This window comes from Anas acuta, chromosome 3 (genome assembly GCF_963932015.1).
Source record: "Anas acuta chromosome 3, bAnaAcu1.1, whole genome shotgun sequence".
Taxonomy (NCBI): Eukaryota; Metazoa; Chordata; class Aves; order Anseriformes; family Anatidae; genus Anas; species Anas acuta.
In genome coordinates, this window is record NC_088981.1 from 34,333,450 (window position 1) to 34,350,077 (window position 16,628).

General features: G+C 39.1%; 1 protein-coding gene across 3 annotated transcripts in view; it reads left to right on the top strand.

The window, feature by feature from the left end:
* GLP1R (glucagon like peptide 1 receptor) overlaps positions 1-15,373 on the top strand; it is an 89,617-nt gene extending 74,244 nt beyond the window's left edge. For all 3 annotated transcript variants that reach the window (XM_068676578.1, XM_068676577.1, XM_068676579.1), the window contains exons 9-13: positions 3,228-3,297; positions 3,971-4,059; positions 6,310-6,448; positions 7,356-7,397; positions 12,056-15,373. In XM_068676578.1, coding sequence (XP_068532679.1) covers positions 3,228-3,297; positions 3,971-4,059; positions 6,310-6,448; positions 7,356-7,397; positions 12,056-12,223 — 508 coding nt within the window. In that variant the 3' untranslated portion in view covers positions 12,224-15,373. The remainder of the gene's footprint in view (positions 1-3,227; positions 3,298-3,970; positions 4,060-6,309; positions 6,449-7,355; positions 7,398-12,055) is intronic.
* The last annotated feature ends 1,255 nt before the right edge of the window (positions 15,374-16,628 follow it).

A 16,628-nucleotide genomic window follows, 5' to 3' on the forward strand; every position in this document is an offset into this window, starting at 1 on the left:
TTAAAAAAATAAAAAAAATAAAAAAACTAGACTGAGGAAAATGACTTCCTTTTTAAACTTTATGCCATTTTCTTTTTATTCTAAATGAACTATTTATCAGGTCTTCCTCTTACTTAATTTCCAAACAGCCCAGCCAGCATTTTTGTAGAGATTGTGGGTTTTTTCTTTCTTCAAACACAATCCTTGCTGGAGAGATGCTGCAGTGTGAAAATTCAGTGTAGTCAGTCATCCTCGGAGTGCTTTCTGGTGCTCATGAGTATTAAGAACCGTCTTTTTTTCAGTGTCTTTTGTAATACTGAAATAATTCAGTCAAGTTGCCTCTTCTGGCTGAAGTAATGCTGGGATTTTCTGACTTTCGTTTTCAAGGTTGACTTGGTATTATTCTGTAAGAAGATCGTAGTCACAGTGATGTATTGCTAGTTTTGTTGAAATTATCAAAATAGGTGTAGAGAGCATGTAGCATCTGAACAGGCAGTAGTCCATGGACATATCTTGCCATTGATGTAGAAAATGTATTCAAAGTACTCATGCTGAGCCTCCTACATTATGCGATGCTCAAAACTGATTTATGTTTTCTATTATAGAAAACTGTCATTCACTGCCTTTAGCGGACCTTAAAAGGGACAATTTCGCACCTTATTGAATTTTCTAAATCTTGTATAAATATTTGTAAAATACGACAATAAATAAACACATGCAGTAGCCTCTCTGAAAGGCAAGATTTCTGCGCCTTGGGCAGACATTTGTTGGAGCAGCTAGGGATATCTTTCATGCTGTTTGCCACAGCACTGTCACCACGGATGTGCAGCAGGCTGTAAATTTCATTTGTGACTCAACTACTTCCCTGGTTATGAGGAATAACTGAAAGCAGATGTGGTCAGGGCTGGGAGTTAGAGGCAGTCCTGCAGATGTAGCCATTTGGATGGACTGAATCCTGCAAGACCTATTTGCAGACTGGCTCCTTCTTTCTTTAAATGTGCTTGTGTGAACTCCTTTATAAATCAGTTGCTGTTATAAAAAGTGTGCTATTGAAAAACACTTTGTCTAGATTACAAATCAAATTAAAAGCAAGCTGTGCTTGCTTAATCATTAGACTGTGCCTAAAGAGCTGATACTTACACATCTTTATTTCTGCCTGCAATTAATTATGGGAGGAAGACAGCCAGCCTACAGATTTATTTATTTATTTATGTATTTTAATAGAGCTATTCAGCTACGCTTCTTTAAGGAAAAAAATCAGTGTTTTCATTTTTAGAAAAAGACTACCAGGTTGGTAAACAAAGGCAGAAACTTCCCAGTAGCATCTGTTTCACTGGACCAATTCCCCATTCACAGTTCTGATGCTATTTAATTGTCGAGCATCTTCTAAGCTGTGCTGAACAAACTGCAAGGATAGATTTCAAACACAACAGCTGTTGGTGTACTTACCAGTGTGACAATCCCAGAAAGCACAAATTTACAAGAAATCATGTACATATCTATCAGTTTCATTTTCTGTACTCTTTAATAGCTGTGACACTTTAATTGGACTCTAGTGGTCTTTTTATTGCACATATTTGTATAAATTTAAAAGTAGCTAAATCTCCTCTGTGCCACAGGAAGCAAATTAATACACACAGAAATGTAGCAGGGTTAATGTAAAGAACCATTTCTCAACCTCTGTCATTATCAGGAAGTTTTAAAATTGCTTTCACTGCAGCTAGTCAGAAAATTAGAACTCCACTCCCAGCCATGTCTATTACCCTGCCTGTCTTGAGGGTTTCAAGTAAAATTATTTTTAAAGGCAACATAAAGCCAGTTTCTAGTCACACATAGCAATTAAGAAGTTCTTCTCTTATTCAGATTCCAGCTCAGGTATACTGGCTGCACACGGTACATACACCTTTTTTCTGCAGTACCTAAAATACAGTTGAATGCAGTCAGGGAGTGGAGCTGGTTGTATGCATCAAAATGAAATTGAAAACAAAAAGCCCTTCTTGGGCTTCCAGTACAACCAAGGGAATATGGAATTGCTGCAGCCAAGCTGCTTCACTCTCCTCTGCAGTATTCATAGAGTGTGTGTGTGTTATTGTAGCATGGACCCCCAATATGTTTTCTACAGTTTGCTAGTTTCTCTCAAGTTGACTATTCCACGACAAGGTTGGGTGGGTTTACTCTCCACCAACATCACCCATGCTGAAGTTTCACAGGGCTGTTAAGAAAACTTAAGGAAAATTGAGTATACATGTGTTCTGGCAGCAAGTGAAGTGGTATGTGAAGACTGCCCAAACACCAGAGCTGTTGTGTACACAGCTGCTGTGTTGGGGGACCCAAAAGAACTAGATGTATGAAACCCTGTTGTCAAGTTCACTTCAAACCAGTGATCTCAATCTGTGGCTTTCAAACTTCACGTTCCTTGTGATTGCTCTCCAGTATAGCTCAAGGACACAAGAATTTAAAAAGCTAAAATGAGGCTTATGGGGAGAATAAAGTATTATATTGCCTGCAGCATGTTACCTTCTTGGCAGAGGGCTCAGTCGGCCAACAAAAGTTAGGAACTATTGGTCCAGTCTATGATTTTGCTTTCTTACAACTTAACACTTCCTTTGAACCTGAAACCTGTACGTATACAGTGGTGGAACCTTAATAGCTTAATTGCCTTAATTGCTTTCTCCTGGTTGAAATTAGTAGGTCATTTTTGAAAATAATAGCAAATAAAATAGATGATTGATCTAAATATTGATAGGAAAAAAGTGATGGTAGGTAATGTGAAAAAGAACTAATGAGCAGCTAAGTAATATGACCTAACATTGGAGACTGCAGAGTAATAAAAAATAGTACAAAAAGAGTAAGATAGGAACTACTCAGGAAAGATCCAGCTCAAATAGGTTCATCCTAACCCTCCAGCAAAGTGACATATTTGGACCTTGGTTTTAATGGAATAAGTCTTTACAATTAACCAATGATAATTCATAGCAAACTGTGGAGGAGAGCTAGCCATTAGTGGGCAAGAAAGGCGGACAAGTAGTATCCAGTTGTATTATGATAGCTGCAATTGTACAAAGCATTCAGCATTTCTAAGAATCAAGCCACTGCATCTGTTTCTATGTCAGCATGATGTGTTTTCCTGGTATCTAGTCATCAGCATTGTTTTCCATCTGTATTGCTGTGACAGAATGAGAAATGGGAGAATTTAGTAATTTACTGAAACTTTTTTTCTTGTCTTCCTCTTTTTGCCATCTGCCTAGCTGCTGGAGCAGAAACTATAACATGAATTACTGGTTGATCATCAGACTGCCCATTCTAATCGCCATCGGGGTGAGTATGGAGTATATGCAGTACTGCATGATGTAGTAGAAAGAGTGGAAGTGCACACGGCTATTGTGCACGTCCAAGGGCTAATAACCTTTGGGGGTACTGACATTTTGATTCAGAAATGGAATTTTATGAAACTGAATTGTTTTCTGTCACTGGAATTCCTGACTGGCATAACGCTTGTTTTGGCCATGCTGTCATGTTGTAGTGGCAGTGCGTGATAACAAAGCAGCATGCCGCAGTAATCCGGTTAGGTGCTGCATGGGAAAACCTGCAGCAGGTAGCATAGAGAGCCAGATGGTAATATTCCAAATACTGGTCTCCAGAAAAGAAGCAAATTTTGTGGCATTGCGGAGAAATGCTGTGTTCTGCAGCTGCAATACTGTGGCGATGTCAGACCTCCAGCTAAGGCAGACAGGTCAGCCCCCACACCTTGACTGTGCCTCACTCCACAGAGATGTAGGTATGCTGCATTTTCAAAGGTGACTTGTGCATTCACTGAGGTATATTTTAAAGCATGATAGCTTAGCAAAGAACTGAAAACATTGGCAAATGCTGCAGCTGCAGAATAGCAGGATGCACAGGGATCTACAAATGTATACACAAACCAACTTTTTGAATGCTTATGCATATGTATTTTTTGATGATGACATAAATCCTTCTTTCATCTCTCCAGGTAAATTTCCTGATCTTTATCAGAGTTATATGCATCATCATCTCCAAACTACAGGCTAATCTGATGTGCAAAACTGACATAAAATGCAGGTATGTCATTTGTTGGTCTGACACTTTTTTTTACCTCTCAGAATGGAAGTAGACAAAGAGGTGTATGAAAAGGAGTGGACTGACAGTAGCAGTTAAAGATCACAGACCCTGGGTAGATGCATAGATTGGTATGACTCCTGGACAGTCAGTCTCCAGAGAAGCCTCCTGGTGAAGCCAGGGCAGGTGTTGTACCCTCATTATAGAGAAACAGAAGGCTTGATCTCTTTCCTCATAACATTACATTCTTCCATAAAACTGAAAGAATATTAAGTAAGCAGCTATTTTCTAAATACTTTAAGCATATGCAGATACTCACATAATTTGAAAAAAATATATATATGAATGAAAGAAATAAAATCTTTAACTTCAATGAATATCAAGGTGTGGGTCATTTTGAGTACTGCTCCTTTTTCTCAGTTGATAACAGTTGTTACTAGGACAAACTTTTGATCTTGGATTTACTAAGAATGTACATGATGTTTCAAGAGATGTCAAAAGTTATCACTGAAGCGTTTGCTTCTTATTTTGCAGGCTTTGCCCTGTCTGTGTCTGTGTTACTCCTGTTATTTTATTATCTTGATAAGATTCTTAGTCGCATCCTTCATGTCTACATCTTGGAGAATATTTCTGTATTGCAGTCTGAAAAATACATTAGAAAGAACAAGTCTGCAGCAGGGTGAATTAACGAATGTGGAGCTACAAGCTGTGGTAGCTGTTCTACTACAGTTCTACTACAGTTAGCTGACTTTGCTAGTTTGAAGTTGGATATTTCTATGTTACAGCCTGCTAAGCTAGACACACCATGTATTTTTGTGTCTTCTCATCTGACTGTAGAGTTGACTTGTATGTTACCTGCCTTCATTACCTCATGTGAAATTTTGGAAGTCCTTTTGTGTGTTTGGAGCTAAAAGCAGAGAAAAGTACTCCTTCTAATGTGCTGCGTGGTTTGCTTTTGTTCATACTGAATATATATGACTTTCATTTGACAGAGTAAAATTTGCAGGGTAGAGCGTATGTGTGGGGGAGAAGCAGTTCTGTTGGCATGGAGCCATTTAAAAGTAAAATGAATGTAAAGTGACTGTAAAATTATCTTGCCCTTGCCCTCAGGACTTCTGTAAGCAGCAGGTAGGTTTGATACACTTGAACCATTTCTTAGAGGTGCATGTTAATTCTGTTATTCATATTACATGTTCAAGAATGTGCTAATAAAGCAGAGAGAATTTAGCAAGAAAGCTTGGCTGGACACAGCCTTGAGTAACCTGCTGTGAACTAGAACTGGTCTAGGGGCTTCCAGAGATCTTTTCCAACCTGAACGTTTATGTGATTCAAGGTAAACAATCTAGGGCACACAAGATTTGCTGACAACCCTGCTGGTCAAGTGATTCTGCATCTACCAAAGTGTCTCATGGGAGGTTGTCAGGAGACACTGGCGGTGTCGTCTGGTTCTGTGGCCCATGATAGTCCTATAACCTCCCACGTGGGGTTCAGGCCCTTTTCATTATCCTGTTGGGTGATTTAGCGTGTATACCTATCAAAAGAGAGTTAAGGACCATTCTTGTCAATATTTTTTCTGTAGTTGTAACCCTGAGCATTGCTCTCCCACTGATGAAAAATATTTTACTTCGGATTAGTGTCTTTTTTCGTTTGCTAGCTGTGTCTTTGAACTTGCCATTTAAATCAGGGAGTCATCAGTCACTCTAAGACAGTCTAACTGCTTTTACGAAGCGTTGTGCAGTGACAGTTAGTTACAGTGTTTTGAAGATTTAACACACCACGGAGGTGGGAAGGAATACTCCTCCCTTTGCCAAGGTATTTTTAAAAGATTCCAGACATTGATAGACTGTTTCTTTCACTGTTTCTATCAACAAAGTAGGTTTTGATCATATTTCCCACTTATAGATGGGGAAGAGGGTACATGGGAAGGCATCTTGGGGTACAAGGAAGCATGCGACCTGCTCTTGAGTTTGGCAGGCTTTCTAGGTGAAATACAGCCAGGAGCTGAACAGATAGCATTGCTGAGAGCAGAGAGTGGTCTGCAGTGGAATAGCAATTAAAACATACTGAAACCTACTATGGTTCTGTTTTGAGGATTTTTTTTATTATTATTTTTCTGCAGCTTCTGGAAGAAGACACTGCAACATAAAGTGGTGCAGTGACCAAAGTTCACAGTGTGTCAGAAACAGTGGTGATCACTGGGATCAACAATGATCTATTCAGTGGCATTGTTTTTTTCTTTCTTTGTGATCTTAGGCTGGCCAAGTCTACGCTGACGCTGATCCCACTTCTGGGGACCCACGAGGTCATCTTTGCCTTTATTACTGATGAGCATGCCAGAGGGATGCTGCGCTTCGTGAAGCTTTTCACTGAACTCTCCTTTGCTTCTTTCCAGGTAGCACTCACACTCTGCACCTGTGGATAAGATATTTTGTAACTGCTGTTTGGGGAGCTGCTTGCTCTCTCATTCATTGCACGCTCCCTGTTCTTCGTATTTCTCAATTTAGCACTGGATATTACAGGTTTATGACAGTGGAAGTGAAAGCATGAGAAGTAATTTTTAATAGCTAGTTTAGATGTTAGTGTCACTTATTTTCAATAAGTCTTACATTTCTCACAATAAACTGGTATTGCTATCCTTGTATTAATCTCTGCTTCCTATGGGACACCTCAAGGCAATAACAAAATTATCTGTGATTTCCTGTAATTGTATAATGGCATTGCTGAAAGCAAATTTTGTGCCTCCTCTCCTGTTTTTGATACTCCTTTGAAAATCTGTGCTGTGAAGAGGTAGTTGTCTACAGCTGCAACTGCATGCGAGGTGAATGTAGATTTACAGTGATTTTTATTTAGCTGTTGCCTTAGGTAAAGCCATTTTAAAAGAATCTCCTTGTCTAAAGGAATCATTATTCTTCTAGTTTCCCTGCTCACCCACTCAATCCCTGTTTATCAAGCACGGAGCTGTACTTGAGCTCACTGTGAATTGTTCATATATGAAGTGTATATGGCTAGAAACCAAGTAAGGAAAAAGAAGGAGAAAGAATGGTTTGGAAAAAATGACAGAGCCTGAAGAAAACAGCAACTTACTTTTCCTAAGACTGTGTGCTTTAAGACTTGGTCTGGTCAAACTTCTCTGCCATCAGGGCTGACAGAGACCACAGATTGTCTCCAACTTTCTGTCTTGTTTTTCTCTAACCATGGAACATGCTGGTATGAAGCTCACCCCTCTCCAGGCTTGCTTGGCAAAGTGGGACAACTGCTCTGCTCTACTCACTCCTCTTCTGTTTTTTTGTTGATTTCAGGGGCTGATGGTTGCAATTCTTTACTGTTTCATCAATAATGAGGTAAGAGAGACACTAGGAGTTGTTCCAATTTGCCTTATCAGCATCCACTGTAGAAAAAGGAAATTGAAAATGGTCTTGAACTGCTAAATGGTCTTAAACTGCTAAAAGTTGTGTTCAGGGCTTTTTTTTTATTATTATTATTTTACTTTTTCTGCAGATCCTCCTCTGTACAATTACACAGAATAACTCTTCAGACAAATGTTGGAAGGAATTCAGGCAGTATAATTTAGGGACACTATTTGTAGACAAGAAATCTTGCAAGTTTCTTGCTCACAGTTGTATAGTTTTCACTGCTAGAACTTTCCTTTTATTGAGAATTAGAGCTGCTCTCCTTAATCCATCTCAAAGTGCTTCTGATTTGCTTGTTTTGATGAATGCGGGAGTAGAGCCCTTTTTATTTTGAGAACTCATCATCTAGCTGGTTAGGTTGTAGTCCTCATGGTGAATGTATAGCTTGGTTTAGTTTGGTTTCTGTGTGGCCCAGCTACTGAAGATATCATGAAGCCCTCATTGAAATGGAGCACTGAACTTCAAGGAGTAGTGAGCCCTCCCAAAGGCTCAGAAGAAATAAAATCAGGGCTTTCAGTTAATTTGAATATGAGTACTGTCTTGTAGGGCATCTGCTGAATCCCAGCCCTGTTAGGGTAGAATATTGTTCAGTTTCTGTATTGCAGGAACCTCTTGTGTTACCTTGTAAGTGATTATTATTATTCATTCACTCAGCAGCCAGGTTTGCAAGGGATGCAAACACCAGTAATTTGGCAGCGCATTATTAATTCTAACGTACATCAGTGTGTTTTGCATTCATGCTAAATCTACTTTTAAATATGACACTGTAATCTAAGATCATCCATAGGGAGACAGGCTTCATCAAAAAACTGGAATCAATAGAAAAATATTCTAATTGTGTCATCATGGCCTGGCTGGAGTCAACAAAAAAGCAGCAGGCATCTTGAATGAAGGCCTGCAGGAGACTGCTCACTTTTGTAGCTGTGGGTTAATTTGGTTTAAGTCAATGTGTTAATTGTACCGCTTACAAAAATCAGAAGTGGGTAGCAGCAGGATTTGATCAAGTATGAGTTGGAGAATATTTGTTTAAAATTCCTTGCACAGCTTTACAGGTGTAAATCTTGAAATGAAGCACCGTCTGTTGCTGCATCATGCATTTATTTTGATTCACTTTAGCCTTTGCTGATACATCCCCTGTGCAGCTGCAGCCAGGTCTCTAGTGAGTAATACTGAATAATTTCCTCCATGAAATTTCATTCCTACAAGGGCAAAGTTACATCATAGCCCAATTGAATACAAACAAATTACCTGATACCAGGTACGCTTGCTTTTTTTGATGGACCTTTCTGTGAAGTAGCCTTCCTATGTTTCTAAGGGATCCTCCAAATCTCATGTTGTTCTACTTCTCTTGCATTTGTAAAGTAACTAAAAGGTAATCATAATGTGTTCAGCTTCACAGAAAGCTGAACAACAGTCTAGGTTGAATTCTTTTGCTTGTTCCAGCTCTTGTTAAAAGAAAGGAAAAGAATTTTGTCAAGCTCAATCATCAACCCCCATAAAATAAATCCATGCAAAGAGCTTGATTATGTTAAGTCTTTTCTATTACTTTCTTAAACTATATGCAAAATTCTTGGTTTTCAAACTATTATTCTTCTGACAGACTGTTTGTGCCTGAAGCCAATCCCCATTTGCAGTATGGACTGTATTTTTATTTTTGTTTGTGACTCAATGAGAGCTTTTTCCTTAACTATACTTCCTAAGGTTTTTGCAATTGCTGGTACCAGATCAGGGGTAGAAATAAAGCTAGAAGTTTTATTAGTTTCCTTTCATAGTATCTACTTAAAGAAAAACATTAAAATATGTTCATATTTCAGTCACATTTCAGCTGAAAGAATGGTAGTATTGCTCTGAAACAAACTGCAGGATCTCATCAGATTGCCTGTTATCACCAGTGTTATTTTGAAAATGAGCTGGGTTTAATATGATCAGTTTTTCTGCAGTTAGTGTTGATTTCTATAAGAAATATTCTACCCAGAGAGATGCTGTGTTTTACCACCAGAGTTAGTTTAAGCTGATTCGGGTTGCATTCTCTATAGTCTTGCTTCTCTTTTTTGCCTCCTTCCTGTTGCAGTGGAAGTACACTCGAGTCTCTTCCACATTAAAATAACCTGTCCTAACTCTAGGACTCCTGACTTTTTTTATTTACTGCCAACTCTTTCTTTTCATTGAGTATTCTCTATAGAGACTATCTATTGAACTCCTCCACCAGCTCCATTCCCTGTCATTTCAGATCAACTTCCCTTTCACTGTGATTTATTGACATGTTTTTTGCCAAAGTTTAACTTCTCTGCAATCACACTCCAGGCTCATTGCCACACTCAACATCCTTGCCCAGCAGCTGCATTAGTCTCAATCAGCTGCTCTCTGTGAGATACCTTTCCATCTTTAACCTCCATGTTAACCTTTTCCAGGTTCTGATACCTCTTCCCTTTCTCTTAAAAAAATTCTTCTTCCTCTTTCTTGTGGGAACTTTGCTCTTAGTTCCATTTTCCCTATATAGCTAATTTATGGGGAATCTCATCCATGCACAGAAGCTACTAGGCTATGATTATTTTGCTGAAAGATTTGTACATCAGCTTCTGTGCTTAAGATCTACAAAATAAATCTTAACCTATGCTGCTGGTCACATCTTCACAGCCATCGAGGCAAAAATTCAGTTCAACGCTGACACCAGAGCTGCTCTTTACCCTTTTCCTAACCTCTGGAGAGAAAATTAATGTTGTCATCCACATCCATTCCTAAGACATCATCTCTGATATGGTCTTTTATTCAGGTCTTTCCATTCACTTTATCTCAATCTTGCAGGCTATTTTTATCATAGCTCTAGGATACAACCTGTCATGTCCAGCCGGACTGAAGACTGATTTCCTTCCTTTGTCTGACTCTAAATACCCACTTGTATTGCTCATTGACTTAATCTGTCAGTAAGTACATTCATGTGCTCTTTCAGGATCTACCTGTCAATGTCCAAAACTGCTTATTCCCAATGCTACCTATTAAATCAGATGTTCTCCATGCCAACAACGGCAGTGGTAGTATGATCAATTATTATCCTACAGACAATATAGTCCTTGTATTTCACTGTTTTCTGTTCTGTCTTTATCAAGCTGTTCTTCCTTATTCTTATATGGCAAGGTATCTCTCACACACTATATTTTTCCTTGTGTCTTTGTGTAGCTTTTGACACAACCACCACCCACAGTAATCATGGTACAATACAAGCTTTTATCTCAGCACCTTTCCTTCTGTCCCATTTGGTTGTGATACCAGAGGGACAGATTCCACCCTCAGTAACACAGAAATGCAGTTGGTTTACACACACCTGTGCCAGGATAGTGCTTGTTAAAAGGGCTGTGGGTCAAAATCGACAAGCACTGCTGGAGGTAACAATCAAAGGAAGACAATTGCCTGTGTAAGACCTTGCTTCTTTTTCTAGGGCTGCTTCCCAGTTTCAGTACTTGAAAATAAGCAGAGAAGAAAGCTTTACAGTAATTGGTTCCCTAGGAAGTTTCCCTCCGAGTATGAAGGTTTCAGCAGCCTGCATAGGATGACAGGCCTGTGTTGGAACTGCCATCATTTATTTAGTCTCTTAGTGGTCAGCACCAGACCCTAAAAGGAAGATAACAAAAAGGAACTCTCCAGAGAAGGCTCACTTAAGTAACCTGCCCATATTGAACTTACTTCCAGGCTGAAGTACACACCCTAATGAATCGATTACTGTAGTTACACTCCTGCCTTTTTCTAAGTAGAGTAAAAAATGTTCAATTTTATGTCCTCTGCCTTCTGTGTTAAAAGCTAATGGAAGTTCTTACTTCAGTCAAGTGGCAAGAGCTTTGCCCATGGAACAGGAAGATCTAAATTCTGTTCTTGTTTGTGAAGTACAAAAAGCTGAAACCATGACAGTTGCAAAACCCTTGGTAAACTTCCATGTGAGTACAGCAGTTACACAGTTTAACCCAGAACCTGTACCAGCTAGGTATGTAACTTTAAAAAAACAGTACCTGCAAAAATACTCTAATTGTTATTTTAAAGGGGAAAGAATATACAGACTTTAATGAGCTAGTTTGTTGATGTTTCAATTCTGAATAATCTTTGTAAAGCAAACAAACAAAACCCCTAAATATTCAAAGAATAAAAATAATCCCACACAATACTGTTCAAATGAAAACAGAAATTAAAGCAGAACTCTAGGAATACCTGTGGTGGCAATACTAAGCTGGAAGCCGATCTTGTCAGTCATTTCATGACTGATATGCAAAATCAACTTAATTGTTAGCAGTGGTAGGGCATAGAGTACATTCACTATTGCAGCTGAATACTATTTAGAATAAAATACTGAAGATAACATTTTCTGGGACAATGTAGCTTTATGCAAGTGAATACCATCATTATCTTAAATATGGAATACCTTATGATAGACTAATGAGATAATTAGCTAATTTAAAACAGTAATATTGAAGATTTAAAGCATTGTCAGCTTTTCCAAACAGTGTGGTATGCTTATTTTTAACTTGCCCTTTTCTAATGGAATCATATAAAGGTCTGATTTCTACATTCATTCTTTTTATTTCCTTCTTTGGACCTATTAGGTTCAGATGGAGTTTCGGAAAAGCTGGGAGCGCTGGAGATTGGAACATTTGTATGTCCAGAGAGACAGCAGTATGAAACCTCTGAAGTGTCCGGCCAACAGCATCAGTAGCGGAGGCACAGTAGGCAGCAGTGTCTATGCTGCCACTTGCCAGGCCACATTCAGCTAAGATTTCTGAAGGTGAATCAGACTGAGAACAATGAACTGTATAATATACCTGAAAACCCTTAAATACCCAAGCAAGTGGCTTAAGTGTGTCATCTCCAGCAAGAAACTTAAGTATATGCTGCTCATTGCCTGCAGGCTGTTGGACAAAGGTTTCTAGGGAAAGCAATCTGCTAATATAATCAACACATCAGAGGAAAAATTGATCATGTCTAAAGTAAGTTAAAAGAGTTTCTTCCTATTTGCACGCAAGGCCTCCAGGTGTCCAAAACTTAAGCATAGCATTGATCCAGTCTGAAACCACGGGGTCAATGGCTTATTACTGTTGAGTGGGTGAGCTGAGTGATCAACTGATTAAATTACAAGGATACAGAATATGATTATTGGCAAAAAAAAAAAATTTAGACTTTTATGGGGATAGGGTAAGGTGCTATTACCAGTTTTAGAAAGAACTCATTGGGACACAACATGTGTTTTAGGGGAGAATCATTTTTGTAATACGCTTTCCAAATCTAAAGTTCAAAATATGCTTACCTGTTTTACTAGGTAGGTGAAGAACAGCATCCTGAAGATCTGTAACTGCAGCAGGTAGTGTGGTGTACGTTCCTGAGTGCTCTTTTTAAGCTTCACTTGAAAACCAAAACCAGTATCTAGTAGGGGGGCTCTTTTTTATTAATAGGTCTCTGTTGACACTGATATAAACATCCCCTGTATGCACGGTCCTTCAGCTTTTACATGGCACTCTGCCTCTCCCGTTGGGTGCAGAAGTCAACCTGCAGTCACAATTGGTCTTACCAGACATCACCTGCTTGGGACAGATTTGGCACTTCACATGGGCTCACTCTTCTCTGTTTTCTTCTCTAGCTTTGTCTGATTTCTGCAGGCCCACGAGCTACCTGCCAGGTGCCCTACCTGGGGTGGCAGGCAAGTGGGTGTGTTTCACCGGGCATGGCAAGGGCTGTGCTTTCAGCACGGCGGACAGCTCTGGCTGCCCACCGCCTCCCCAGCTTGCCCTCAGTGGGGTTTGGGAAGCCCCCATGGCACAGCACCCCGAGCTCAATGGGCTTGTGTCGCTTGCTAGAATCTGTGAGGGCTCTTTCAGAATATGCATCTACGCTGCTAATTAGCGGTTACCCTTGCTGCTGTTTACATGAGTTGCTGGAGAAAAAAATGAGGTACCTTTACAAGCAGACCTTGGTCCATTGTATCACTTAATAACAGACATTACGTATCTTTACTCAGCGTAGATATTCAGGCTCCCTTTACAACAGAGACAAGGTGCGAGATACGAGGTCGGAGAATATCCCTGCCCATAGCCTTACTGTAATGAGTAACTGCTGTAGCCTAGCAGTTACACTGCTCAGCAGAGAGAAAAAGAACGTATTTTCAAGTCCCTCTTTGCACTGGGGTTCACATCCCCCAATGCCAAGAAAATGGACTGGATATTCTGGGATGTAATTCAGCATCTTCCCTGCCTGAAGCTAGATTGCTTTGCATGGAATTATTTAATCATTGTATTAGAATTCAAATTGCCAACAGGGTGGATTAGTTTTGTAATCAGCAGGTTAGAATCAAATTACAGAGGATAGGTTACCTTCTTCTGCTATAATGCTTATAATTGAGCTCCAGGGAAAAAGCCAGACACATTTGTAGAAATCCACCACAGTTCTCAGGCTGGTTTCTGGCTGCTTAGCATGCTGGCTTCTATGCAGGCCATTCCCAGGCTGTCCCTTCATAACTTCAGCTGCAGAGCTGACCTTGGAATGAAGCACCTCAGGTTCGTCTGTAAATTTAATACCTAGTTTCTACATTGACACCATTAATACAATGCCTGACTACTACATATGTAACCTAATTGCTGTCCTGAAATTTAATTAATTAGCTTCTTGTATGTTGAGCATACCTGATGTTTCTACTTAACATCTACCATTAAGTGCTTTGGATAGGAAAAGTGGTAAAATTAGAGTCATTGGTAGGTGAAAAGGTGGTAACAGATTAAATAAATATCCGTGTGATAATGCACACTGAAGGGACTGATTTCACCCATGAATAGTCAAGATAGGGTGCTAGTTTTCCAGGGCCCTGCTTGGTTGTGTGCAAACCCAGAAAAAATGTTCCTGCTACTTGCACAGCCGTTAGCAAAATTAATTTTGCTATAGCAATAGGAAGTTAAAGATGTGTTGTAACACGCTATTTTGCTGGGAAAAAAAAAAAAGTATACATACCAAATGAAAGCAAATAGACATAGGAATAGACAGCAGGTGTGGCATCTGTATATATCTGTACTTAGTTGCTGCCACAAAATTTGACGTGCTTTTGAGCTACTAGGCTCCTTTTACCCCTCCCGGTGTCACTTAAAAACTGAGGGCTTTGGGCCTATTGGAGTAACTCCGGCACCAGCTGTCAAACTTACCTTCTTACATTATGACTTGTTAGAAACCAGAAAGGAAAAAAAAGAAAAAAAAGGGTATGTTAGATGACCAGAGTTTTGTTTTTTTTTTTTGTTTAGTTGTTTTTTTTTGTTGTTGTTTGTTTGTTTTTTCCTCTCCAATTAAGCTCGTTTTTTCAAGCCCTTTAATATCCCCTTGACACACCAGTGAAACAACTCAGTGAAAGGAATTGCCACCAAAGCAGAGTAACAGTAATATATTTTGAGAAATACTTTCAGCAAGGCCTAAACAATGATTTCTACATCATACTTTATCTACTTCAGTAAAATCTTTTACAAGCCTATGTTGTTATTCATGACATCTCCATTTCAGAATTTATAACATGCATTTATTTGAGTAGCATGAAATAAGCAAAGCAGCACAAAGCACTGGAACAGATGAATTGTGTGTATTTTTATTTCTTGTGCCTTTCAGCTTCATGCTCATTTACTGTGGTAACGTGTTTCATAAAGTATTAAATAGAACAGTCTATAAATTCACCTGGACATTATGTAATTAGTTTATAGCAAATGAAAACTTTATTTGCATTATTGCTGCTATAAAGTTTCATAATTTCATGGATGTTACCTTATTTTTAATATTTATTTGCATGTCTTTCCTTGTTTAAAAGAACACCCACAGGATCTGTGAAATGTCAGAGTACCAACTCCCCATAAACATGTTTATTTTTATCCTTGTGAATAAAGATTCAACTCACAAAATTCCATCACTTATTGGTGTATTTATTTTTTTTTATGTCATGTGACTATTTCTTACTTCTTAATTACTATAACATTTTCTAAGAATGTAAAGGCTTACACTTCATGGAAGCAAAGGTTTTATTTGTACCACCATGTCCAGTACAACTGCTCTTTACCTGCAAAAGCTGTATTAATTAAGAACAAAATGGAGCACATTATCTGTACAGAGTCAGAAGGCATCATCAGAAAGAGTGAGAACTCTGCGGGTTTTTGCATCTCAGCTAGAAGATGGCAGAACATGTGGAAGTGAGAAAATTCTGTGCTTGGCTTTAAGAATCGGCATTTGGAATTTATACAACAGACCAGTACTAGAAGTACTGCGGAGAGGTATTGAAAGATGCTTGGCATTGTTAAACATATTATTTGTACTTTAATCTATTACTCTCCGGTTCAACTGAACTTGACAAATGCTTCCTTTTGTTTCCTTAACAAATGACAGAACCTGTAGTAACTCAATCCTTAACACTGTAAATCACTGTTAAAATACAAAAGGCATAGTGAAACAGCATTTGAAAGAGCAAGCTGTGATTTTTGTTCTTGACTCAGTACTCAGAGGCATAAACTCTATTAGCTGCTCTTCACTATAGCAATATAAATGATTTGTTTCAATGTTTTGTTCCTGTATTTTAGAAATACCAGTGGATCACACAGAAAGTGTATGGAGTGATTGGAAGAGGCATTACCAGCTGTGCTATGGTGTAAAAAAAAAAAAAAAAAAAAAAAAAAGAGACAATCCAGTGACAGGGGAAATCCCTTTCTATCTGAGGGCTTCCTGCATTTCCACATCTGCTGCAAGTGTGACCCTAAATTTAAAAAATTATTGTCTTGGTTTCAGTTAGAACAGAATTAATTTTCTTCCTAGTAGCTGGTGGAATGCTGTGTTTTGGCTTAGGATGAGAAGAGTGCTGATAACACCCCAATGCTTTAATTGTTGCAGAGCAGTGCTTATACCAAGCCAAGGACATCTCAGCCTTTTGCTCTGTCCTGCCAACAGGCAGGCTGGGGGTGCAGTAAGAGCTGGGAGGGGACAGACCCAGGACAGGTGACCCAAACTAGCCAAAGGGGTATTCCATACCATCTGACGTCATGCTAAACAATATATAGGGGTGGCTAGCTGGGGGGAGGGGGCCGGACTGCTCGGGGTGAGGCTGGGCATCGGTCAGCGGGTGGTGAGCAATTGCATTGTGCATCACTTGTTTGTACATACTATTATTAGTAG